Source organism: Choloepus didactylus (assembly GCF_015220235.1).
Source record: "Choloepus didactylus isolate mChoDid1 chromosome 11 unlocalized genomic scaffold, mChoDid1.pri SUPER_11_unloc1, whole genome shotgun sequence".
NCBI classification, from domain to species: domain Eukaryota; kingdom Metazoa; phylum Chordata; class Mammalia; order Pilosa; family Megalonychidae; genus Choloepus; species Choloepus didactylus.
The window spans coordinates 3800936-3826736 of NW_023637577.1; the positions used below are offsets into that span (position 1 = coordinate 3800936).

A 25801-nucleotide genomic window follows, 5' to 3' on the forward strand; every position below is an offset into this window, starting at 1 on the left:
TGGCAATTGTGAATAATGATGCTATGAACATTGGCATGCAGATATCTGTTCGTGTCACTGCTTTCCGATCTTCCGGGTATATACCGAGAAGTGCAATCGCTGGATCGAATGATAACTCTATATCTAGTTTTCTAAGGAACTGCCAGACTGACTTCCAGAGTGGCTGAACTATTATACCGTCCCACCAACAATGAATAAGAGTTCCAATTTCTCCACATCCCCTCCAGCATTTGTAGTTTCCTGTTTGTTTAATGGCAGCCATTCTAATCGGTGTGAGATGGTATCTCATTGTGGTCTTAATTTGCATCTCTCTAATAGCTAGTGAAGCTGAACATTTTTTCATGTGTTTCTTGGCCATTTGTATTTCCTCTTCAGAGAACTGTCTTTTCATATCTTTTGCCCATTTTATAATTGGGCTGTCTGTACTATTGTCATTGAGTTGTAGGATTTCTTTATATATGCAAGATATCAGTCTTTTGTCAGATACATGGTTTCCAAAAATTTTTTCCCATTGAGTTGGCTGCCTCTTTACCTTTTTGAGAAATTCCTTTGAGGTGCAGAAACTTCTAAGCTTGAGGAGTTCCCATTTATCTATTTTTTCTTTTGTTGCTTGTGCTTTGGGTGTAAAGTCTAGGAAGTGGCCACCTAATACAAGGTCTTGAAGATGTTTTCCTACATTATCTTCTAGGAGTTTTATGGTACTTTCTTTTATATTGAGATCTTTGGTCCATTTTGAGTTAATTTTTGTGTAGGGGGTGAGGTAGGGGTCCTCTTTCATTCTTTTGGATATGGATATCCAACTCTCCCAGCCCCATTTGTTGAAAAGACCATTATGACTCAGTTCAGTGACTTTGGGGGCCTTATCAAAGATCAGTCAGCCATAGATCTGAGGGTCTATCTCTGAATTCTCAATTCGATTCCATTGATCTATATGTCTATCTTTGTGCCAGTACCATGCTGTTTTGGCAACTGTGGCTTTATAATAAGCTTCAAAGTCAGGGAGTGTAAGTCCTCCCACTTCATTTTTCTTTTTTAGAGTGTCTTTAGCAATTCGAGGCATTTTCCCTTTCCAAATAAATTTGATAAGTAGCTTTTCCAAGTCTGCAAAGTAGGTTGTTGGAATTTTGATTGGGATTGCATTGAATCTGTAGATGAGTTTGGGTAGAATTGACATCTTAATGACATTTAGTCTTCCTATCCATGAACATGGAATATTTTTCCATCTTTTAAGGTCCTCTTCTATTTCTTTTAGTAGAGTTATGTAGTTTTCTTTGTATAGGTCTTTTACATCTTTGGTTAAGTTTATTCCTAGGTACTTGATTTTTTTAGTTGCTATTGAAAATGGTATCTTTTTCTTGAGTGTCTCTTCAGTTTGTTCATTTCTAGCATATAGAAACATTACTGACTTATGTGCATTAATCTTGTATCCCGCTACTTTGCTAAATTTGTTTATTACCTCTAGTAGCTGTATCGTCGATTTCTCAGGGTTTTCTAGATATAAGATCATATCATCTGCAAACAATGACAGTTTTACTTCTTCTTTTCCAATTTGGATGCCTTTTATTTCTTTGTCTTGCCGGATTGCCCTGGCTAGCACTTCCAGCACAATGTTGAATAACAGTGGTGACAGCGGGCATCCTTGTCCTGTTCCTGATCTTAGAGGGAAGGCTTTCAGTCTCTAACCATTGAGTACTATGCTGGCTGTGGGTTTTTCATATATGCTCTTTATCATGTTGAGGAAGTTTCCTTCAATTCCTACCTTTTGAAGTGTTTATATCAAAAAGGGATGTTGGATTTTGTCAAATGCTTTTTCAGCATCTATTGAGATGATCAATTTATTTTTCCCTTTTGACTTGTTAATGTGTTGTAATACATTGATTGATTTTCTTACGTTGAACCATCCTTGCATGCCTGGAATGAACCCCACTTAGTCATGGTGTATGATTTTTTTAATGTGTCTTTGGATTTGATTTGCTAGTATTTTGTTGAGGATTTTTGCATCTATATTCATTAGGGAAATTAGCTGGTAGTTTTCCTTTTTTGTAGCATTTTTGCCTGGTTTTGGTATTAGATTGATGTTAGCTTCATAAAATGAGTTAGGTAGTGTTCCATTTTCTTCAATGTTTTGAAAGAGTTTGAGTAAGATTGGTGTCAGTTCTTTCTGGAAAGTTTGGTAGAATTCCCCTGTGAAGCCATCTGGCCCTGGGCATTTATTTGTGGGAAGATTTTTGATGACTGATTGGATCTCTTTGCTTCTGATGGGTTGGTTGAGGTCTTCTATTTCTTCTCTGGTCAGTCTAGGTTGTTTATATGTTTCCAGGAAATTGTCCTTTTCTTCTACATTATCCAGTTTGTTGTCATACAGTTGTTCATAGTATCCTCTTATAATTTTTTTAATTTCTTCAGGATCTGCAGTTATGTCACCTTTTTCATTCATTATTTTGTTTATATGGGTCTTCTCTCTTTTTGATTTTGTCAGTCTAGCTAGGGGCTTGTCAATCTTGTTGATCTTCTCAAAGAACCAACTTTTGGTGATATTTATCCTCTCTTTTGTTTTTTTTGTTCTCTATGTCATTTATTTCTGCTTTAATCCTTGTTATTTCTTTTCTTCTACTTGGTTTAGGATTGGTTTGCTGTTCATTTTCTAGCTTCTTCAGTTGATCCATTAGTTCTTTGATTTTGGCTCTTTCTTCCTTTTTAATATATGCGTTTAGTGCTATAAATTTCCCCCTTAGCACTGCTTTTGCTGCATCCCATAGGTTTTGGTATGCTGTGTTCTCATTTTCATTCGTCTCTATATATTTAGCAATTTCTCTTGCTATTTCTTCTTTAACCCACTGATTGTTTAGGAGTGTGTTGTTTAACCTCCAGGTATTTGTGAATTTTCCAAGTCTCTGATGGTTATTGACTTCTAATTGTATTCCATTGTGGTCAGAGAATGTGCTTTGAATAATTTCAATCTTTTTAAATTTATTGAGGCTTGTTTTATGTCCCAGCATATGATCTATTCTGGAGAAAGTTCCGTGAGCACTAGAAAAGTATGTGTATCCTGGTGATTTGGGATGTAATGTCCTGTATATGTCTGTTAAATCTAATTCATTTATCAGATTGTTTAGGTTTTCAATTTCCTTATTGGTCTTCTGTCTGGTTGATCTATCTATAGGAGAGAGTGATGTGTTGAAGTCTCCCACAATTATTGTGGAAACATCAATTGCTTCCTTTAGTTTTGCCAGTGTTTCTCTCATGTATTTTGTGGCACCTTGATTGGGTGCATAGACATTTACGATTGTTATTTCTTCTTGCTGAATTGCCCCTTTTATTAGTATGTAGTGGCCTTCTTTGTCTCTCAAAACATCCCTGCATTTGAAGTCTATTTTATCTGAGATTAATATTGCTACACCTGCTTTCTTTTGGCTGTAGCTTGCATGAAATATTTTTTTCCATCCTTTCACTTTCAGTTTCTTTGTGTCCCTGTGTCTAAGATGAGTCTCTTGTATGCAACATATTGATGGTTCATTTTTTTTGATCCATTCTGCGAATCTATATCTTTTAATTGGGGAGTTTAATCCATTTACATTCAACGTTATAACCGTGAAGGCATTTCTTGAATCAACCATCTTATCCTTTGGTTTATGTTTGTCATATATTTCCCCTCTGTCTTTTAATATCCTTTATTGTACCCATACCAAATCTCTTTAGTACTGAAGCTTTCTCCAAGTCTCTCTGTCCTTTCTTTGTTTCTTTGTCTGTAGGGCTTCCTTTAGTATCTCCAGTAGGGCAGGTCTCTTGTTAGCAAATTCTCTCATCATTTGTTTGTCTGTGAAAAATTTAAGCTCTCCCTCAAATTTGAAGGAGAGCTTTGCTGGATAAAGTATTCTTGGTTGGAAATTTTTCTCACTCAGAATTTTAAATATATCGTGCCACTGCCTTCTTGCCTCCATGGTGGCTGCTGAGTAGTCACTGCTTAGTCTTATGCTGTTTCCTTTGTATGTGGTGAATTGCTTTTCTCTTGCTGCTTTCAGAACTTGCTCCTTCTCTTCTGTGTTTGACAGTGTGATCAGAATATGTCTCGGAGTGGATTTATTTGGATTTATTCTATTTGGAGTTCGCTGAGCATTTATGATTTGTGTATTTATGTTGTTTAGAAGATTCGGGAAGTTTTCCCCAACAATTTCTTTGAATACTCTTCCTAGACCTTTACCCTTTTCTTCCCCTTCTGGAGCACCAATGAGTCTTATATTCAGACGTTTCATATCATCTATCATATCCCTGAAGTCCATTTCGATTTTTTCAAATTTTTTTCCCCATTCTTTCTTTTATGCTTTCATTTTCCATTCTGTCATCTTCGAGGTCACTGATTCGTTGTTCAACTTCCTCTAGTCTTGTAGTATGAGTGTCCAGAATCTTTTTAATTTGGTCAACAGTTTCTTTAATTTCCATAAGATCATCCATTTTTTTATTTAGTCTTCCAATGTCTTCTTATGCTCTTCTAGGGTCTTCTTGATATCCTTTGTATCGCATACTATGGTCTCATTGTTCATCTTTAGTTCTTTGAGTAGCTGCTCTAGGTGCTGTGTCTCTTCTGCTCTTTTGATTTGGGTGCTTGGGCTTGGGGTATCCATATCGTCTGGTTTTTTCATATGCTTTATAATTTTCTGTTGTTTTTGGCCTCGTGGCATTTGCTGAACTTGATAGGGTTCTTTTAGGATTTGTAGACCAATTGAAGTCCTTATCTCTAATTTATCAGATCTACAGCTTCGTGGAGTACACTTTCTCTAACTAACCGGCAGGTGGCGTCCACGAGCCACCTGTTCTCCACAAGTCAGTTCTCCCCTGCTTAGCCTTTTTGGTGAGTGGGGGAGTGAGTCTTGTGGGGTCCAATTGGTGTACCAAGCTTGTGTGTGTAGTTGGTGTTGCCTGCCCTGTATATGGGGTGTGTTTCTGGGCAGTCAGGGAGGGGGGGTGGCTCTAACAATCAAATCTCCCTGGTGATCCTAGAGTTTTAAAGCTGCTGCAATAGTCTAATCCTTCAGTTCAGTCCTGCCACAGTTTGTCTCTGCCACTGACCCACAAGTCCTTGGTATTGGCGTATGGCTCCTGAGACTTGCAAGTGGGCCCCTCTTCCAGGCTGTGCACCCCGGGTCCTCTGTTGAGGGATGACTGTGCTATGACACAGGTGAGTGCCATCCCCCCAGGGCAGTTCTGGGCTGCTGGGCTGTGTAGGGCGGCTCTCAGTCTGCTGAAATAATGGCTGAATGGGGCTTTGTTAATTCACACTGCTCCACCATCCCAACTCTGGGACAATCAGCTGAGGTTGCAGGGAAGGCTAATGTTCACGCCCAGTTTTGTGGTGTGTGCCTGTTATTTGAAGCGCTTCCATCACACTGGGTTGTCTGGGGCAGCTCTGGGTTATGGGGCTGGCGATGGGCAGGAGTGTTTCCTGTCCACCAGGATGATGGCTGTGAGCGAACACCCCCCTTTTCTTGGGAAGTTGTGGTGTTTAGTGAATTTTCTCAGCCACTGGATTATTACCTTTTGTCTCAGAGCTCTCTTAGTTCTGCTCTTGTCTTGACCTGCCCAAATTGCAAGTCTTTGAAGCTTTCTGTATTGGGCTTCTTAGAGTAATTGTTTTAGAAAAAGAAAAAAGGATTAAAAAAAGGGGCCCTCCTCTGAGATCTAATGGGTTATTGAAATGCTAAGAGACAAAGCAATTAGGGCCATTAAGGAAAGGTCTACAGGGCAGAGAGATCAGCTTTTCTTTGGGATTTGCATATGAGCCTCAGGGCCTGAGCTCTGCCCTTCCCCTTTCTATGTTCACTGCTGGGCTGGCTGCTCTCAGATTCTCTGGTGTCTGGTCTCAGTCTATCTATGGTTGGAGTTTGGATCAGTAGAATGAGTTTCTGATAAGGGCTGCCACTGCAGTTCTCCCTTCTCCTTCCTGGAGCTGACAGCCCCTCCTCCCATGGGACTGAGCCTGGCAGGGAGGGGTGCGGGTCCCCTGGCCACAAAAACTTACAGATTTTGTTGATCTCAGCAGTTCCCTGATTTCATGAGTGTTGTATGAAGTATGCCCAAAGTCAGATTGCTCTGTGGTGTCCAGTCCATGCAGTTCCTGGCTTTCTACCTACTTTCCTGGAGGAGTAACTAAAACATACAGCTCACCAGTCCACCATCTTGCCCCGCCTCCTCAGCAGCGATTTTAATTGGTGTGAGATGGTATCTCATTGTGGTCTTAATTTGCATCTCCCTAATAGCTAGTGAAGATGAACATTTTTTCATGTGTTCTTTTTTTAGCCATTTGTATTTCCTCTTCAGAGAAATGTCCTTTCATATCTTTTGCCCTTTTATAATTGGGCTCTTTGTACTATTGTTGTTGAGTTGTAGGATTTCTTTATATATGCAAGATATCAGTCTTTTGTCAGATACATGGTTTCCAAATATTTTTTCCCATTGAGTTGGCTGCCTCTTCACCTTTTTGACAAATTCCTTTGATGTACAGAAGCTTTTAATTTTGAGGAGTTCCCATTTATCTATTTTTTCTTTCATTGCTTGTCCTTTGGGTATAAGGTCTAAGAAGCAACCTCCTAATACAAGATCTTGAAGGTGTTTCTGCATATTATCTTCTAGGAGGTTTATGGTACTATTTCTTAAATTGAGGTCTTTGATCCACTTTGAGTTAATTTTTGTATAGGGTGTGAGGTGTAGGGGTCTTCTTTCATTTCTTTTGGATATGGATATCCAGTTCTCCCAGCCCCATATGTTGAAGAGAATGTTATGTCCCAGTTCAGTGGTTTTCAGGACCCTATCAAAGATCAGTCAACAGGAGATCTTGGGGACTATTTCTGAATTCTCAATTTGACTCCATTGATCAATATGTCTATCTTTGTGCCAGCACCATGCTGTTTTGACTACTGTGGCTTTCAATCATACTCTTCTCTCAGTGCTTTCAGCTTCTCCTTACCTCCTGGTCCCAAAGCCACACCTAGATGTTTTAGGGGTTTTGTTTTTTTAATGGCAGCACCCCATGTTTAGTATCAATGTCTGTGCCAGTTATTTACTGCTGCGTAATAAACCACTTCAAAACTTAGTGGCTCACTTGGCAGGTGAACTCACTGCCCTCCCCCCTACCTGGGATCTGACACCCAGGGGATTAAATCTCCCTGGCAATGTGGAATATGACTCCTGGGGAGGAATCTAGACCTGGCATCATGGGATGGGGAACATCTTGACCAAAAGGGGGATGTGAAATGAAATAAGCTACAGTGGCAGAGGGATTCCAAAAGGAGCCGAGAGGTCACTCTGTTGGGCACTCTTATGTACAATATAGACAACGCTTTTTAGGTTCTAGTGAATTTGAATAGCTAGCAGTGAATACCTGAAACTATCAAACTACAACCCAGAGCCCTTGAATGTTGAAGATATTTGTATAAAAATGTAGCTTATGAGGGGTGACAATGTGATTGGGAAAGCCACATGAACCACAATCCCCTTTGGGCAGTGTATGGATGGATAAGTAGAAAAATGGGGGCAAAAAAAAATGGCACTCAGTGTTTTTTTTTTACTTTAATTGTTCTTTTCACTATAAGTTTTATTCTTATTATTTTTGTGTGTGTGGTAATGAAAATTTTCAAAAATTAATTTTGGTAATGAACGCACAACTATATGATGGTACTGTGAACAATTGAATGTACACTTTGTATGATCGCATGGTATGTAAATATATCTCAATAAAATTGAATTAAGAAAAAAACAGTGGCTTAAGGCCACCACATTTATTTTGTTCATGAAGGTGCAATTTAGCCAGCTCATTTCTTACCCGCTTGGCATCATATGTGTTGACTTGAAGACTTGGGGCTGGAATCCTCTAAAGGCTGGTTTGCTCACATGTCTGGCAGTCAGTGCTGGCTTTTGTCTGGGACCTTGGCTGGGGCCAGCAGCTGGCTCAATGCGGGGAGGACTCCCCATGTGGCCCTGGCTTCCTCACAGCTTGGTGGCTCATTTCTAAGGGCAGGTTTCCTGAGAGAGAGAGACAGGTGGAATTACATTTTTTGCCTAATTTTGGAAGTCATTCAGCAGTTTCGCCACATTTTATTTGTTAGAAACTAGTTCCTAAAACCAGTCTATATCCAATGGGAGGAAATTAGTTTTTCCCTTTTCATGGGAGAATTGTCAAAGAATTTGTAGATTTTAAAACCACCAAATCCACTTACCTTTTCTTGTCAAATAATTGTTACATCTAAAGGAAAGTGATTCTTCCCAACTCAATATAACTGAAATTCCAGCAAGTTTTGTTGTTGTTTAGTATGCTTCCTTATTCTGTAGAAAGTACCAAGGATTACTACATAGTGCTATTGAATTAAGGCATTTCCTAGTTAAAAAAAAAAGTCAGGATCATCTCACTTAAGTTTTATACTGGGAAATGTGATTGTTCCTTAACTCTGAGAATCATTTTTCTTTGGAATGCTATTCAAATTAACATAAAACATTTGCATTATAGCATTAGGATCCATATTTTACAAGATTCATTAATTAGTGTTTTATTTTCCAAGTCTTATTCTGAGAGCCATTTATTGGCTCAGACCCAAATAACTCAGTATGATGGGAGTACCTTTTATACTTAAAACATTCCTACAAGTTATGTGACATTAAGTTGGGGAGGGGAGTACTAAGAAACTTTCTGCCTGAAGGTGACTTATAGTCATTTTTTTTTTAATTCAGTTTTATTGAGATATATTCACATACTATACAGTCATCCATGGTGTACAATCATCTGTTCACAGTACCATCATATAGTTCTGCATTAATCACCCCAATCTGTTTTTTTTTTTTAATCATCATTTTATTGAGATATATTCACATACCACGCAGTCATACAAAACAAATTGTACTTTCGATTGTTTACAGTACCATTACATAGTTGTACATTCATCACCTAAATCAATCCCTGACACCTTCATTAGCACACACACAAAAATAACAAGAATAATAATTAGAGTGAAAAAGAGCAATTGAAGTAAAAAAGAACACTAGGTACCTTTGTCTGTTTGTTTGCTTCCCCTACTTTTCTACACATCCATCCATAAACTAGACAAAGTGGAGTTTGGTCCTTATGGCATTCCCAATCCCACTGTCACCCCTCATAAGCTACATTTTTATACAACTGTCTTCGAGATTCATGGGTTCTGGGTTGTAGTTTAATAGTTTCAGGTATCCACCACCAGCTACCCCAATTCTTTAGAACCTAAAAAAGGTTGTCTAAAGTGTGCGTAAGAGTGCCCACCAGAGTGATCTCTCGGCTTGTTTTGGAATCTCTCTGCCACTGAAGCTTATTTCATTTCCTTTCACATCCCCCTTTTGGTCAAGAAGATGTTCTCCATCCCACGATGCCTGGTCTACATTCCTCCCCGGGAGTCATATTCCACGTTGCCAGGGAGATTCACTTCCCTGGGTGTCTGATCCCACGTAGGGGGGAGGGCAGTGATTTCACCTTTCAAGTTGGCTTAGCCAGAGAGAGAGGGCCACATCTGAGCAACAAAGAGGCATTCAGGAGGAGACTCTTAGGCACAAATACAGGGAGGCCTAGCCTCTCCTTTGCAGCAACCATCTTCCCAAGGGTAAAACTTATGGTAGAGGGCTCAACCCATCAAACCACCAGTCCCCTATGTCTGTGGTCATGTTAGCAACCATGGAGGTGGGGTAGGCGAATACCCCTGCATTCTCCACAGGCTCCTCAAGGGGGCACTACATCTTTTTTTTTTTTTTTTTCCTTGTTTGTCTTTTTTCTTTTTTTTTTTTTTTTTAACTTTCCCTTCTTTTTTCAAATCAACTGTATGAAAAAAAAAGTTAAAAAGAAAACAAACATACAATAAAAGAACATTTCAAAGAGACCATAGCAAGGGAGTAAGAAAAAGACAACTAACCTAAGATAACTGCTTAACTTCCAACATGTTCCTACTTTACCCCAAGAAAGTTACATAATATAGCAACATTTCAGTGAACTTCTTCCTACTACATCCATCAGAAATTAACAGACCATAGTCATTTCTGGGCATCCCCAGAACGTTAAATAGCTTATCTGTTCTTCTTGGATTATTGTTCCCCCTTCCTTAATTGCTCTCTACTGCTAGTTCCCCTACATTCTACATTATAAACCATTTGTTTTACATTTTTCAAAGTTCACATTAGTGGTAGCATATAATATTTCTCTTTTTGTGCCTGGCTTATTTTGCTCAGCATTATGTCTTCAAGGTTCATCCATGTTGTCATATGTTTCACCAGATCATTCCTTCTTACTGCCGCGTAGTATTCCATCGTGTGTATATACCACATTTTATTTATCCACTCATCTGTTGAAGGACATTTGGGTTGTTTCCATCTCTTGGCAATTGTGAATAATGCTGCTATGAACATTGGCGTGCAGATATCTGTTCGTGTCACTGCTTTCCGATCTTCCGGGTATATACCGAGAAGTGCAATCACTGGATCGAATGGTAGCTCTATATCTAGTTTTCTAAGGAACTGCCAGACTGACTTCCAGAGTGGCTGAACCATTATACAGTCCCACCAACAATGAATAAGAGTTCCAATTTCTCCACATCCCCTCCAGCATTTGTAGTTTCCTGTTTGTTTAATGGCAGCCATTCTAACCGGTGTTAGATGGTATCTCATTGTGGTCTTAATTTGCATCTCTCTAATAGCTAGTGAAGCTGAACATTTTTTCATGTGTTTCTTGGCCATTTGTATTTCCTCTTCAGAGAACTGTCTTTTCATATCTTTTGCCCATTTTATAATTGGGCTGTCTGTACTATTGTCATTGAGTTGTAGGATTTCTTTGTATATGCAAGATATCAGTCTTTTGTCAGATACATGGTTTCCAAAAATTTTTTCCCATTGAGTTGGCTGCCTCTTTACCTTTTTGAGAAATTCCTTTGAGGTGCAGAAACTTCTAAGCTTGAGGAGTTCCCATTTATCTATTTTCTCTTTTGTTGCTTGTGCTTTGGGTGTAAAGTCTAGGAAGTGGCCTCCTAATACAAGGTCTTGAAGATGTTTTCCTACATTATCTTCTAGGAGTTTTATGGTACTTTCTTTTATATTGAGATCTTTGGTCCATTTTGAGTTAATTTTTGTGTAGGGGGTGAGGTAGGGGTCCTCTTTCATTCTTTTGGATATGGATATCCAACTCTCCCAGCCCCATTTGTTGAAAAGACCATTATGGCTCAGTTCGGTGACTTTGGGGGCCTTATCAAAGATCAGTCGGCCATAGATCTGAGGGTCTATCTTTGAATTCTCAATTCGATTCCATTGATCTATATGTCTATCTTTGTGCCAGTACCATGCTGTTTTGGCAACTGTGGCTTTATAATAAGCTTCAAAGTCAGGGAGTGTAAGTCCTCCCACTTCGTTTTTCTTTTTTAGAGTGTCTTTAGCAATTCGAGGCATCTTCCCTTTCCAAGTAAATTTGATAACTAGCTTTTCCAAGTCTGCAAAGTAGGTTGTTGGAATTTTGATTGGGATTGCATTGAATCTGTAGATGAGTTTGGGTAGAATTGACATCTTAATGACATTTAGCCTTCCTATCCATGAACATGGAATATTTTTCCATCTTTTAAGGTCCCCTTCTATTTCTTTTAGTAGAGTTATGTAGTTTTCTTTGTATAGGTCTTTTACATCTTTGGTTAAGTTTATTCCTAGGTACTTGATTTTTTTAGTTGCTATTGAAAATGGTATCTTTTTCTTGAGTGTCTCTTCAGTTTGTTCATTTCTAGCATATAGAAACATTACTGACTTATGTGCATTAATCTTGTATCCCGCTACTTTGCTAAATTTGTTTATTAGCTCTAGTAGGTGTATCGTCGATTTCTCAGGGTTTTCTAGATATAAGATCATATCATCTGCAAACAATGACAGTTTTACTTCTTCTTTTCCAATTTGGATGCCTTTTATTTCTTTGTCTTGCCGGATTGCCCTGGCTAGCACTTCCAGCACAATGTTGAATAACAGTGGTGACAGCGGGCATCCTTGTCTTGTTCCTGATCTTAGAGGGAAGGCTTTCAGTCTCTCACCATTGAGTACTATGCTGGCTGTGGGTTTTTCATATATGCTCTTTATCATGTTGAGGAAGTTTCCTTCAATTCCTACCTTTTGAAGTGTTTTTATCAAAAATGGATGTTGGATTTTGTCAAATGCTTTTTCAGCATCTATTGAGATGATCAATTGATTTTTCCCTTTCGAGTTTTTAATGTGTTGTAATACATTGATTGTTTTTCTTATGTTGAACCATCCTTGCATGCCTGGAATGAACCCCACTTGGTCATGGTGTATGATTTTTTTAATGTGTCTTTGGATTCGATTTGCAAGTATTTTGTTGAGGATTTTTGCATCTATATTCATTAGGGAGATTGGCCAGTAGTTTTCCTTTTTTGTAGCATCTTTGCCTGGTTTTGGTATTAGATTGATGTTAGCTTCATAAAATGAGTTAGGTAGTATTCCATTTTTTTCAATGTTTTGAAAGAGTTTGAGTAAGATTGGTGTCAGTTCTTTCTGGAAAGTTTGGTAGAATTCCCCTGTGAAGCCATCTGGCCCTGGGCATTTATTTGTGGGAAGATTTTTGATGACTGATTGGATCTCTTTGCTTGTGATGGGTTGGTTGAGGTCTTCTATTTCTTCTCTGGTCAGTCTAGGTTGTTCATATGTTTCCAGGAAATTGTCCATTTCTTCTACATTATCCAGTTTGTTGCCATACAGTTGTTCATAATATCCTCTTATAATTTTTTTAATTTCTTCAGGATCTGCAGTTATGTCACCTTTTTCATTCATTATTTTGTTTATATGGGTCTTCTCTCTTTTTGATTTTGTCAGTCTAGCTAGGGGCTTGTCAATCTTGTTGATCTTCTCAAAGAACCAACTTTTGGTGATATTTATCCTCTCTATGGTTTTTTTGTTCTCTATGTCATTTATTTCTGCTTTAATCCTTCTTATTTCTTTTCTTGTACTTGGTTTAGGATTGGTTTGCTGTTCATTTTCTAGCTTCTTCAGTTGATCCATTAGTTCTTTGATTTTGGCTCTTTCTTCCTTTTTAATATATGCGTTTAGTGCTATAAATTTCCCCCTTAGCATTACTTTTGCTGCATCCCATAGGTTTTGGTATGTTGTGTTCTCATTTTCATTCGTCTCTATATATTTAGCAATTTCTCTTGCTATTTCTTCTTTAACCCACTGATTGTTTAGGAGTGTGTTGTTTAACCTCCAGGTATTTGTGAATTTTCTAAGTCTCTGATGGTTATTGACTTCTAATTGTATTCCATTGTGGTCAGAGAATGTGCTTTGAATAATTTCAATCTTTTTAAATTTATTGAGGCTTGTTTTATGTCCCAGCATATGATCTATTCTGGAGAAAGTTCCGTGAGCACTAGAAAAGTATGTGTATCCTGGTGATTTGGGATGTAATGTCCTGTAGATGTCTGTTAAATCTAATTAATTTATCAGATTGTTTAGGTTTTCAATTTCCTTATTGGTCTTCTGTCTGGTTGATCTATCTATAGGAGACAGTGATGTGTTGAAGTCTCCCACAATTATTGTGGAAACATCAATTGCTTCCTTTAGTTTTGCCAATGTTTCTCTCATGTATTTTGTGGCACCTTGATTGGGTGCATAGACATTTACGATTGTTATTTCTTCTTGCTGAATTGCCCCTTTTATTAGTATGTAGTGGCCTTCTTTGTCTCTCAAAACATCCCTGCATTTGAAGTCTATTTTATCTGAGATTAATATTACTACACCTGCTTTCTTTTGGCTGTAGCTTGTATGAAATATTTTTTTCCATCCTTTCACTTTCAGTTTCTTTGTGTCCCTGTGTCTAAGATGAGTCTCTTGTATGCAACATATTGATGGTTCATTTTTTTTGATCCATTCTGCGAATGTATATCTTTTAATTGGGGAGTTTAATCCATTTACATTCAACGTTAAAACCGTGAAGGCATTTCTTGAATCGGCCATCTTATCCTTTGGATTATGTTTGCCATATTTTTCCCTCTCTCTATTAATATCCTTTATTGTACCCATACCGAATCTCTTTAGTACTGAACCTTTCTCCAAGTCTCTCTGTCCTGTCTTTGTTTCTCTGTCTGTAGGGCTCCCTTTAGTATCTCCAGTAGGGCAGGTCTCTTGTTAGCAAATTCTCTCAGCATTTCTTTGTCTGTGAAAAATTTAAGCTCTCCCTCAAATTTGAAGGAGAGCTTTGCTGGATAAAGTATTCATGGCTGGAAATTCCTCTCACTCAGAATTTTAAATATATCGTGCCACTGCCTTCTCGCCTCCATGGTGGCTGCTGAGTAGTCACTACTTAGTCTTATGCTGTTTCCTTTGTATGTGGTGAATTGCTTTTCTCTTGCTGCTTTCAGAACTTGCTCCTTCTCTTCTATGTTTGACAGTGTGATCAGTATATGTCTCGGAGTGGGTTTTTTTGGATTTATTCTATTTGGAGTTCGCTGAGCATTTATGATTTGTGTATTTATGTTGTTTAGAAGATTTGGGAAGTTTTCCCCAACAATTTCTTTGAATACTCTTCCTAGACCTTTACCCTTTTCTTCCCCTTCTGGGACACCAATGAGTCTTATATTCGGACGTTTCATATTATCTATCATATCCCTGAGGTCCATTTCGAGTTTTTCAATTTTTTTCCCCATTCTTTCTTTTATGCTTTCATTTTCCATTCTGTCATCTTCCAGGTCACTGATTCGTTGTTCAACTTCCTCTAGTCTTGTACTATGAGTGTCCAGAATCTTTTTAATTTGGTCAACAGTTTCTTTAATTTCCATAAGATCATCCATTTTTTTATTTAGTCTTGCAATGTCTTCTTTATGCTCTTCTAGGGTCTTCTTGATTTCCTTCATATCCCGTACTATGGTCTCATTGTTCATCTTTAGTTCTTTGAGTAGCTGCTCTAGGTGTGTCTCTTCTGCTCTTTTGATTTGGGTGCTTGGGCTTGGGTTATCCATATCGTCTGGTTTTTTCATATGCTTTATAATTTTCTGTTGTTTTTGGCCTCGTGGCATTTGCTGAACTTGATAGGGTTCTTTTAGGGTTTGTAGACCAGTTGAAGTCCTTATCTCTAATTTTTCAGATCTACAGCTTCGTGGAGTAGACTTTCTCTAACTAACCAGCAGGTGGCGTCCACGAGCCACCTGTTCTCCACAAGCCAGTTCTCCCCTGCTTAGCCTTTTTGGTGAGTGGGGGAGTGAGTCTTGTGGGGCCCAATTGGTGTCCCAAGCTTGCGTGTGTAGTTGGTGTTGCCTGCCCTGTATGTGGGGCGTGTTTCTGGGCAGTCGGGGAGGGGGGGTGGCCCTAACAATCAAATCTCCCTGATGATCCTAGAGTTTAAAAGCTACTGCAATAGTCTAATCCTTCAGTTCAGTCCTGCCACAGTTTGTCTCTGCCACTGACCCACAAGTCTTTGGTATTGGCGTATGGCTCCTGAGACTTGCAAGTGGGCCCCTCTTCCAGGCTGTGCACCCCGGGTCCTCTGTTGAGGGATGACTGTGCTATGTCACAGGTGAGTACCGTCCCCCCAGGGCAGTTCTGGGCTGCTGGGCTGTGTTGGGAGGCTCCCAGTCTGCTCAAATGCTGGCTGAATGGGGCTCTGTTAATTCACACTTCTCCCCCTTCCCAGCTCTGGGACATTCAGCTGAGGTTGCAGGGAAGGCTAATGTCCACGCCCAGTTTTGTGGTGTGTGCCTGTTATTTGAAGCACTTCCGTCACACTGGGTTGTCTGGGGCAGCTCTGGGCTATGGGGCTGGCGACGGGCAGGAGTGTTTCCTGTCCACCAGGATGGTGGCTGTGAGCGGACACCCCCCTTTTCTTGGGAAGTTGTGTTGTTTAGTGAATTTTCTCAGCCACTGGATTATTGCCTTTTGTCTCAGAGCTCTCTTAGTTCTGCTCTTGACTTGACGTGCCCAAATTGCAATTCTTTGAAGCTTTCTGTATTGAGCTTCTTAGAGTAATTGTTTTAGAAAAAGCAAAAAGGATTTAAAAAAAAAAAAAAAAAAACGGCCCTCCTCAGAGATCTAATGGGTTATTGAAATGCTAATAGGCAAAGCAACCAGGGCCATTAAGGAAAGGTGCACAGGGCAGAGAGATCAGCCTTGCTTCGGGATTTGCATATGCGCCTCAAGGCCTGATCTCCGCCCTTCCCCTTTCTGTGTTCACCAGAACTCCAAAAATCCTCTGCTTTTATTTTGGAGTTTTTCGTGTTGTTTTTTTTTCTATGCCTGTCTCCTCTCTGCTGGGCTGGCTGCTCTCAGAGTCTCTGGTGTCTGGCCTCAGTCTATCTATGGTTGGAGTTTGAATCAGTAGAATGAGTTTCCGATAAGAGCAGCCACTGCAATTCTCCCTTCTCCTTCCTGGAGCTGACAGCCCCTCCTCCCCCGGGACTGAGACTGGCAGGGAGGGGCGCGGGTCCCCTGGCCGCAAAAACTTACAGATTTCGCTGATCTCAGCAGTTCCACGTTTTCATGAGTGTTGTATGAAGTATGCCCAAAGACAGATTGCTCTGTGGTGTCCAGTCCACACAGTTCCTGGCTTTTTACCTACTTTCCTGGAGGAGTAACTAAAACATACAGCTCACCAGTCTGCCATCTTGCCCCGCCTCCTTATAGTCATTTTAAGAAGGAAAAACATATGAAGCAATCATAAAAAAATGAAAGACAGTATAAGATCAAGTACAAAAGTTGTGTGGCAAAGATGATGAGGGTAAAGAATTTAATTTTGTGATTCCTTGTGTTTTTAACCTTGTCCTTGGTTTTCTGAGTAATTCAAGGGTCCTTGCTCTAAGAATCTACTACAGTACAGATAACGTTTTATTGCAATTGAATATATTTCAAGTTTGATGTTGGTGTGAGTTAGACTGTTCTCAGCCTACTTCTTTCATTACCAAATTGTATTATTTTATTCATGCAGATTGATGATCTTACAGCAAAACTTGAAACTTCATCTTCAAAATGCCTACATCTGGATGCAAAAAATCATGATCTTCAACAGGAGCTATTGTCTATGAGAGCAATACAAAAGAAATGTGAAAAACTGGAGATGAATGAAAAGAAGTTGGAACAAGTAGTAGTAAACCTCAGAAGTCATGTAGAAATGAATATGCTAGAACTTGGTCAAGTAGAACAATATAAACGGGAGATTGAAGAAAGAGCCAGACAGGAAATAGTAGAAAAATTGAAAGAAGTCAATCTATTTTTACAGGTTAATTTACTTATCTGTGATGTGCTTTGATTTGTGCCATTGTAAATTATATTTTGGATTTACACCTTGCGTGTCTTTCCTCTGCTTCCCTTACAGCAATTTGTTTTATAGATTTCTAGAAGGAAGGTGGCACTTATGTCTCACTTTCAATATTTCAGTTTCCACCATTATCACTAAATTGGTCTTTGGGAATAAAGATTCTCATTAGAGAATCACTTGATTATTAAGACCAGTTGGCATAAAACAAGTCCATTGGGGGAAAAGAAAAAATTATGATTTAAAAATTGTGCTATACTTTTGGGTTACTCTTAAGTTATATTGCTCAATTTTTACAATTTTAAATTGATTTTATTTTTCTTTGAGTTGTCAGATTACATAAGCACCAATATCAGAATGATTCAACTTTTTTTGTAGTTCACGTTTAATTCAGCTGACATTAATGTGAATATTTTAAACTTCAGCTTTTCTCACATATTTAAAATTGCTTTCTCAATCATTGATTAAAAAGACTAGAAGAAAAGAATACACTATAATTATTCAGGTTATAATTATTTTTATTATGTATTCTTTTAATTTGCTTTAGATGCAAGCAGCATCTCAAGAAAAGTTAGAGCAGTTAAGGGAGAATAATACCACTTCAATGAGACAGCAGATGGAACTCAGAATAAAAGATTTAGAATCCAAACTTTCCAAAGTGAAAATTTCCCGAGAAGATTCTAATAAATCAGAGCTGGAAAGATACAAGCACCTGTATCTAGAAGAACTAAATGTTACAACATTATTGTCAAAGAAACTAAACGAGTAAGTCAAAACAGAGAATCATAGAAAATAAATTTAGCTCATTAATTTGCCTCTAAAGTATACTTTTTAGTGAGCTAGGTTTACGAGATTAGTAGGAAGTAATAACTAGTTTGACAGTATAATTTGGGGAAATTATGTGAGTAAGTGAATTACCTTTAAAATGTTAGTCTAGGATAGTTTGTATCCTCCCCACCCCACCCCCCCCGTTTTTTTGGTTTTACATGGCTTTATTATTTTTTTCCTTAGTATTCTCATATAGTGAGCCTGGTATAGCAGTATTAAAGCAAAAGTATATTTTTTGTATTTTTAATTAGAGATGTTGTAGGTTTACAGGAAAATCAAACAAAAAATACAGTTTCCCTATATCCTACTCTTACACAGTTTTCCCTATTATTAACATTTAGCACTATTGTGGCTCCGTTGTTATAATTGATGAATCAATATAATTATAATTACACTATTAACTATTGTCCATAGTTTATATTAGGGTTCATTATTTGTGTTGTACAGTCCTGTGGTGTTTTTAAAATTTATTCTAATAACGTATATACGACCTAACATTTCCCCTTTTAACCGCATTCAAATATACAATTCATTTGTGTCAGTCACATTCACAATTTTGTGCTACTGTCACCACCATCCATTAGCAAAACTTTTCTATCACCCAAAACAGAAACTGTACCAATTAAGCATTTACGCCCCATTCCCTACCCCCACCCACCCCCTGGTAACCTGTATTCTAGTTTCTGACTATGAATTTGTTTATTCTAATTATTTCTTATCAGTGAGATCATACAATTATTTGTCCTTTGGTGTCTGACTTATTTCACTCAATGTGTTGTCTTCAAGGTTCATCCATGTTGTCGCATTGTCTGAACTTCATTCCTTTCTATGGCCGAATAGCATTCCATTATATATATATATACACACACACACACATATTTTGTTTATCCATTCATCAGTTGATGGACACTTGGGTTGCTTCCATCTTTTGGCAATTTTGAATAATGCCACTATGGACATCAGTGTGCAAATATCTGTTCAAGTCTGCTTTTAATTCTTTTGGAGTTAATAGTGAGATTGCCAGGTGATATGGTAATACTACACTTAACTTTCTGAGGAACTGCCAAACTGTCTTCCACAGTGGCTGCACCATTTTACATCCCCACCAACAATGAATGAGTGTTCCTATTTTTCCATATCCATCCCCATACTTGTTATTTTCCATTTTTTTAATAATAGCCATTTTAATGGGTATGAAACTCTATCTCATTGTGGTTTTGATTTGAAACAGTGTTTTTGAAGCTTTATGATTTTGACAATGATATTATTATGATATTGCTTCTCGGCACTCTCCTAAATAGAAATATTAGTGAGTTTGTTTATTTATTTAGAGTTTAACTATTTTTTGCAAGATAGCTTAAACCCAGAGAAAGGGTCAAGTACTACTATTCTTGGCACATTCTGGCACTTGGTAAATGAACTTTTCTTGAGTGTGAGCTTTTGTGTGGTCACTGGAGAGCGCGCTGAGACCAGCCATCCTTTACTGCTTTTCCCCTCTCCATAAAGGCGCATCTGTGAAGTAGGGAAAAGATGAACATAGGGTGAAGGAAAGTGTAATTCAGCCTTAGGGCTGTGTGGAAGACAGGAAGGGCAAGTCTCACCTCCAGTGCCTTGATAAAAAGGTATGGAGATGTTTTAGTTCTTTTGGATCAAGACCTCAGCTTATTATTCTCCCCCAGAGGTTGTGTAACTCTGTATTATTCCACAGTGCCTCGTGCTTAATTTCTGTAGGGTAGTGAGTGAAATGAACAAGGATGGTTTGAGCAAATGCTTGAAAATATGGTTTTCCTGATCTCTAAACCAGTTTCCTCAGTACAACTGTTTCTATTGGCATCGAGACTCTTGTCAGTGGAGCCATTCCAGAAGGTGGCCATTGACAACACTGAGAGTCTTTTCTCTCCCTTCCAGCCTTCACTTGAAGTATTTGTTGGTAAGAACCCCCTAGAATGTGTACTTTGCTAAAACAATTTTAAAACTGTAATTGTATGTAGTAGTTATGCTCTGTCACATTTCAGTGTTACATCACTGTTTAATGAGCAATTCTACTTACTGTTGTGCAACTTTAAAAGTGTACATCATTGAGGCATCATTTAGGGAAAATGAAATCCTAAGCATTTGTCTTTTATAATCATCACAGGACTAAGGAGCAGCTAGCAGAGAACACCACCAAATTACTCATGGAGAAACTACAGAACAGATACTTAGTCAGCCCTCTTACCATGATGCCGGTCCTGGAGCCATCATGTGCTGGAAATCTGAATAATTATTCAGTGCTCAATAGAAATCTTATTCCAAGAGAAAATGTAGTAATTCCTTCCTCAATCCCACGGCCTTCAAGTAACAGCATGGAGACCTTCTTCACCAAGGTTAGTTCTGATATCTTTTTCCTTGGGTTTCAGGTTTCTGACATAATTCAAGTTTCAAATTTGGTGAAATACTGTGCTTCTTAATTACTTGAGCACCTTAAGTTCATAATTATTTGTGTTTACAAAGAAAGGATATAGAAGATTTACAGTTCTTTTTCAAGACCCTGAGTGTCTCATTTTCAAGAGATAGCCATTGTTAACTTTATTTAATAAATGTAACTAAACTGACACATTTTAAATTTCTTGAAAAGCTGTATTTAGATTTTGAAAAGTATTGCCTAATAACCAACACTTGGAGATGCCTTGATTTTCTTTCTTGTTGATTTCAGGTTGGTTGTTGTTCATAACCTTTTTAAAGTTGTCCTGCACCAGCTGAACTTTTCTACCCTAAGCATAAGTGAATGATTGGCATCCAAATATTTAAACACATGGGGGTGCTTATTATTTAAAGGAATCCCAGATAAACCCTTTTAATTAAATAAATGTGTGACACTGAGTATATGAATTTTTATTTTTAAGTTAAAATTTTTGTCATTTTTTACATGAAACTAAATCCTTAATTGCCATTTTACTTACAGCATTTTTATCTCAATTTTTATAAAGTGTGTCTATTGCCCAGGCAATTACACCGTATTTTTAAAACTGTTAAATCAAGCAAATGTTTGAGTTTTAAGAATGAAATTCACTTATAGTTCTACATCTTGCCATCACTTGAATGATGGCTATAAGAAGGCAGTGATATGAAGAATATTTTAATAGCAAGGAAAATAGTTATTAAAATATCTGTTTCAATGTAGATCAGCATATTATTTTGATGGTATTTTCATGATCTTCTACTCTAGGGAAGAGTAACATAGGCCATTGTTAAATGAAACCTAGACTTTTTTTTGGCTTCATGTCATTACAAATCAAAGAATTCTGCACTCTATGCTACTTTTCTCTACACTAGGAAGGTTCCTTAGCCTTGCTGCCAAATATCTTAAAAATGAATAAATTGACTATTTTAGTATGTAAATTCAAGATCTTAGCTGCCTGATATTTTTTCATCATTTAGTTAGCTTAATTTCATTTTATTTTTCTGAAAAAAAATGAGAGGGTTCAGGGTCTAAGTACTTCGGAGTCATAACATTGGATTATTGGGTACAGATAAGAAAATGAATGTCAAATACTTTTTTTAAATTGTTAAGCATGATGCAAACTTAAAATGCTCTCATTAATTCTCACCAAAAAATCAGGTGATGTATTGTTTGAAAGAGTATGTAAATGCAGAAGCAATGAAACAGAAGGTATTTGAAGATTTTTTTCCCCTTAATTTTTTGGGGGGCAAGGAGTTTTACTTTTTAGTATTTCTAGATAGGTTGGAAATAATTTATTTTAAACTTAATGTAGTAGTCCAAGGTATACATGGTCCCCTTGTAGGGCATTGGTTTGCCAGATCATGCTAGATTTAATAAGAGAAATTAAAAAGCACTACTCTGTCAAAATACAATGGTGTGTTCTTGGTGTCTTCATAATCGCTGTGTGATGCCATGAAAGGGTTGGTATACAGTTGTTATCCACAGACTTCTCAGAGTTACTGCAAGAAGGTGCCTTCTAGAGTTGCTCAGAATTTAATTATTTCCACTAGAAAAACATAAATTAACATTATGAGAAGAGGTAACATACTGTCTGACATGATAGAAAGATATGGGTTTTGGATGGGGCATTACAAAACAACAGACTTCTAGAGGTTTTTAGTCATGACACTAGAAAATAAAATGTTAAAAGTAGCATTAATATTCTACACTGTGTGAATATACCTCAATAAAATTGCATTAAAAATAGCAAATTGTTAAAATTGTTTATAAATCTCCTTTAGTTGTAAGGTTTCAATGTTTTGGATTATTCCTACTGTGATTTCTATCATGCCCAGCTTTTTTGTTTTCTCCTAATTTTAAAGAAAACAATTGTGATCAATTATTTCTCTAGTCTGTGATTTCGGTTGTACTGGTTGTTGAAGTTTCCCCAACATTCATAATATTTATTATATCTCTCATCATGACATGAAGGTTAGTCTTGCCACTTGACATCATTGTAGTGCTAACTGATGAGTCCATATATATTTTCCTAATTTTTAGTTTCAGATTTCTCATTCTAGTTTAATTCTGGGATGCTTTGTCCTATACAACAGAAGTAATTTTACAGTTTTATCCTTATCCAATTCTATATTATTATAAGATATAAAAATTAAAACTAGCCTGCACAGATAGATCACCAGCTAGATTTTATAGAACATAGAATCCTTTTCTAAGAACTGAAAATTTTAAAATTTATTACAGAAAATTTCATAAAAGAAAAATTTCTCTAGCTTAAATTTTTTTTTATGTTCAAGACTTGTCTAATATGTTTGTTCATATCCAATGCCTCATGCAATGCTTGGCACACAGGAGTTGCCTGGGATATGTTGTTTAAATCTGCTTAAGTGGGAAGACTAAATTTACATTGATTTTGGATTTTTGGTGCATTAATGACAGTTTAAAATAATTTCTAATGATTTATTTGAGTAATTTCTCTATTTGTCATGTCCATTCAATATAGTGACTTTTTCTAAAGGTGGTTATACAAATACATCAAAGCTAAAACAATTAATAGTCAGAAGACTTTAACTTTTTACATGACAGAACACTGTGTCATGTTCTGATACACTGAGTCACATTTCTTCCCAACTAAAAATAGACACCCTTTTTGCATCACCAAGACAATGCCTGTCTGTTCTGAATTTTAACTCTAGTCAAACTATCATAATAGTTTTGCTAACTACTCATAAGGTAATGACTGGGTTTTAATAAACTTGTTTCTTATATCAATTATATGCTCTATATAAACAAGTTTAATAAACTTGTCTCTTATTTCAATTATATGCTCTATATAATTCCACTTCATTTTATCTACTTAGAGAAATGCTTAGTAGTCATTTTATCCTTTGAAAGATACTATTCTTCTTCCAATTCTTCTTCTTTCATTTATCTTTTCACTTTACTGTGAGTTCTTTAAATATATGTATGGCTTTGTTACCTAACTCTTCAGCTCCTTGATCAACAGTTTTTTTCTCTGTAGCAAAGTACATGTATTTCATATTTACACACTAAGTGTAATTTCCTTGAAACATTCATCTTTTTACTGTTAGATATTGAATTGCAGTGGTTTAAATGGGCAAACTTGTTTGATACCAGATTTTAATCTAAAAATATCAATTTAACCATAGCCTGTCAATAAATAATTGTTGAATGAACATGGCAAAATTTTGTTCCAATATTGGATGGAAGGCACAACCATGGAAGCATAGGGCTGGACCAAAGAGACCTCCTTGAGCCAAGAAAGAAGGTCCATCCACGGTGCTTGGAGGGGAGGTGGGGGGGGCTCTGCCCTCATGTTCAGGAAGAGTGTGGCTGTCTCCCCAGTGCTCAGAGAGGGTGGGGCCCAGGCCCTTGCATTCAGGGGGAGCCTGTTCCCTACTCAGGAACCCTGGTCTCTGCCCCAGCACTGGGAAAGTGTGGTGCTGCTGCTCCAGCAGGCACAGAGGACAAGCACCGATCCAGAGGTGACTCTCGGACTTGAGAATCTGCTGGAGTTTGCCCTGCTGCATTTCAGACTTGCTTGGGGCCTCTGGCCCCTGTTTTCCATCTGGTTTCTCCCTTCTGGAATGGGAATATCTATCCTATGCCTGATCCGCCATTGCCTGGGGAGCAGATAACTTGTTTTCAAAGTTACACAGGTCCACAGAGCAGAACTTGGACCCAGAAGGACCACACCCATCATGGATTTTGATGAGACTTTATACTTACATCTGTTGCTAAAATGTAACTTAAGGCTTTTGGGATGTTGTGATGAAATGAATATATTTCATTCTTATGTCTTTTGACATATGAGGACGGACTGTGGTATTTGTCATAGCAGCCTGGTGAACTAAGACATCAGTATACTGTTTTAGACTCTGTTAGATGGGAACACTGCAATATAGTTTGAAATATTCCTACACATTTCATAATTAAGTAGGTAAATGTAACTATAATTACAATTAGTCAGTTGTTTCAAAAAATTGGTCCTAATTTCTGTAAAGGAAAACAAAGTTACAATTAGAGTTATACATTGTTTTCTTGTTCCCAATTCTAGAAAGTCATAAATCAAAGAAACTAAGTTTGAAAACTATCTCTAACCTAAATTTATCCTTCCTTCAAACAAATTTTCTGAACTCTTTGTGTTCATATGAATAAAGAATGTTTCAGTCATGATATAGGTAATATAATGTGTTTACTTAATTTTTTGCCATTAGAATTTTTGCATGATATTAAGACACAGTACCATTTTCTTCATTTTCTGTATTTATGATTCTGTGCTGAAAAATTAATCACATAGAATATACTTAATTTTTCTAAAAGTACAGAATGGAAAGTTTGCTTTATTTATTTCTATTATAGTGATATATATCCACTATATATATATTACATAAAAATTCCCATTTCAACGATTTTTAGTACACTGTTGATATTAATTGCATTAAGTGTTGTGTTACCATCACCACCATCCATTACCAAGATTTTTCCATGACCCAAAACAGAATCTTTGTACCTTTTAAGCATCAATACCCCATTTCCTCCTGTCCCTGAGTTTTTTTTATTTTAAGGAAAAATCCATGAAAGTAAAAAACTGATTTCAACTTTTTATAAAGAACAGAGTTTACTAAGAACTGTAAAATAATGCATTCGGTGTTAAACATGACTTGAATTGTTCAACCTTCTTTGTACCATTAAGATCAAGTATTGCCCTTCTGAAATGATGTCTGTTCAGTAGACCAATGATTAATTGTAGTGTTTATCAGATTAATCTAATAACATTATATATTTATATATATATATATATCTCACTCTATTATCTAAACTTAAAATGAGTAAAACTTGTTTTATTTATGTGATTATTTTTCTCTTTAAGCAATCCCCAAGTTAAGTCTAGTCTCTAAAAAGTAGTATTTAAAGGCCACATTTCATAAGATATGTGCCATTCTTACTATATTGTCTCTCTCATTTAACTTAAACATCATAAATAATATTTGACTTATTACAGCTGCAGCAGGAGTTGGAAAGAAATATAACTAGAGAAATACGAAAGGTATGTTGATAAAATTTACTGATTAAATTTAGATAGCATTGATTTCTGAATTAACCTATAAATAGTAAATGCCAAACCTTTTTATAGTTTGGACATTAGATGCAATGTTAAATATTTTTTTCTTATATACAGCTAATGAAAGACATTAAAGCATAAACATTCATAATGAAGAATATAATTA

General features: G+C 37.1%; 1 protein-coding gene across 3 annotated transcripts in view; it reads left to right on the forward strand.

Moving 5' to 3' along the window:
* LOC119524462 (ankyrin repeat domain-containing protein 26-like) overlaps positions 1-25801 on the forward strand; it is a 224687-nt gene that overhangs the window by 162021 nt on the left and 36865 nt on the right. For all 3 annotated transcript variants that reach the window (XM_037823152.1, XM_037823151.1, XM_037823153.1), the window contains 3 exons: positions 16955-17245; positions 17829-18046; positions 20247-20475. In XM_037823152.1, the coding sequence (XP_037679080.1) occupies positions 16955-17245; positions 17829-18046; positions 20247-20475 (738 nt within the window). The remainder of the gene's footprint in view (positions 1-16954; positions 17246-17828; positions 18047-20246; positions 20476-25801) is intronic.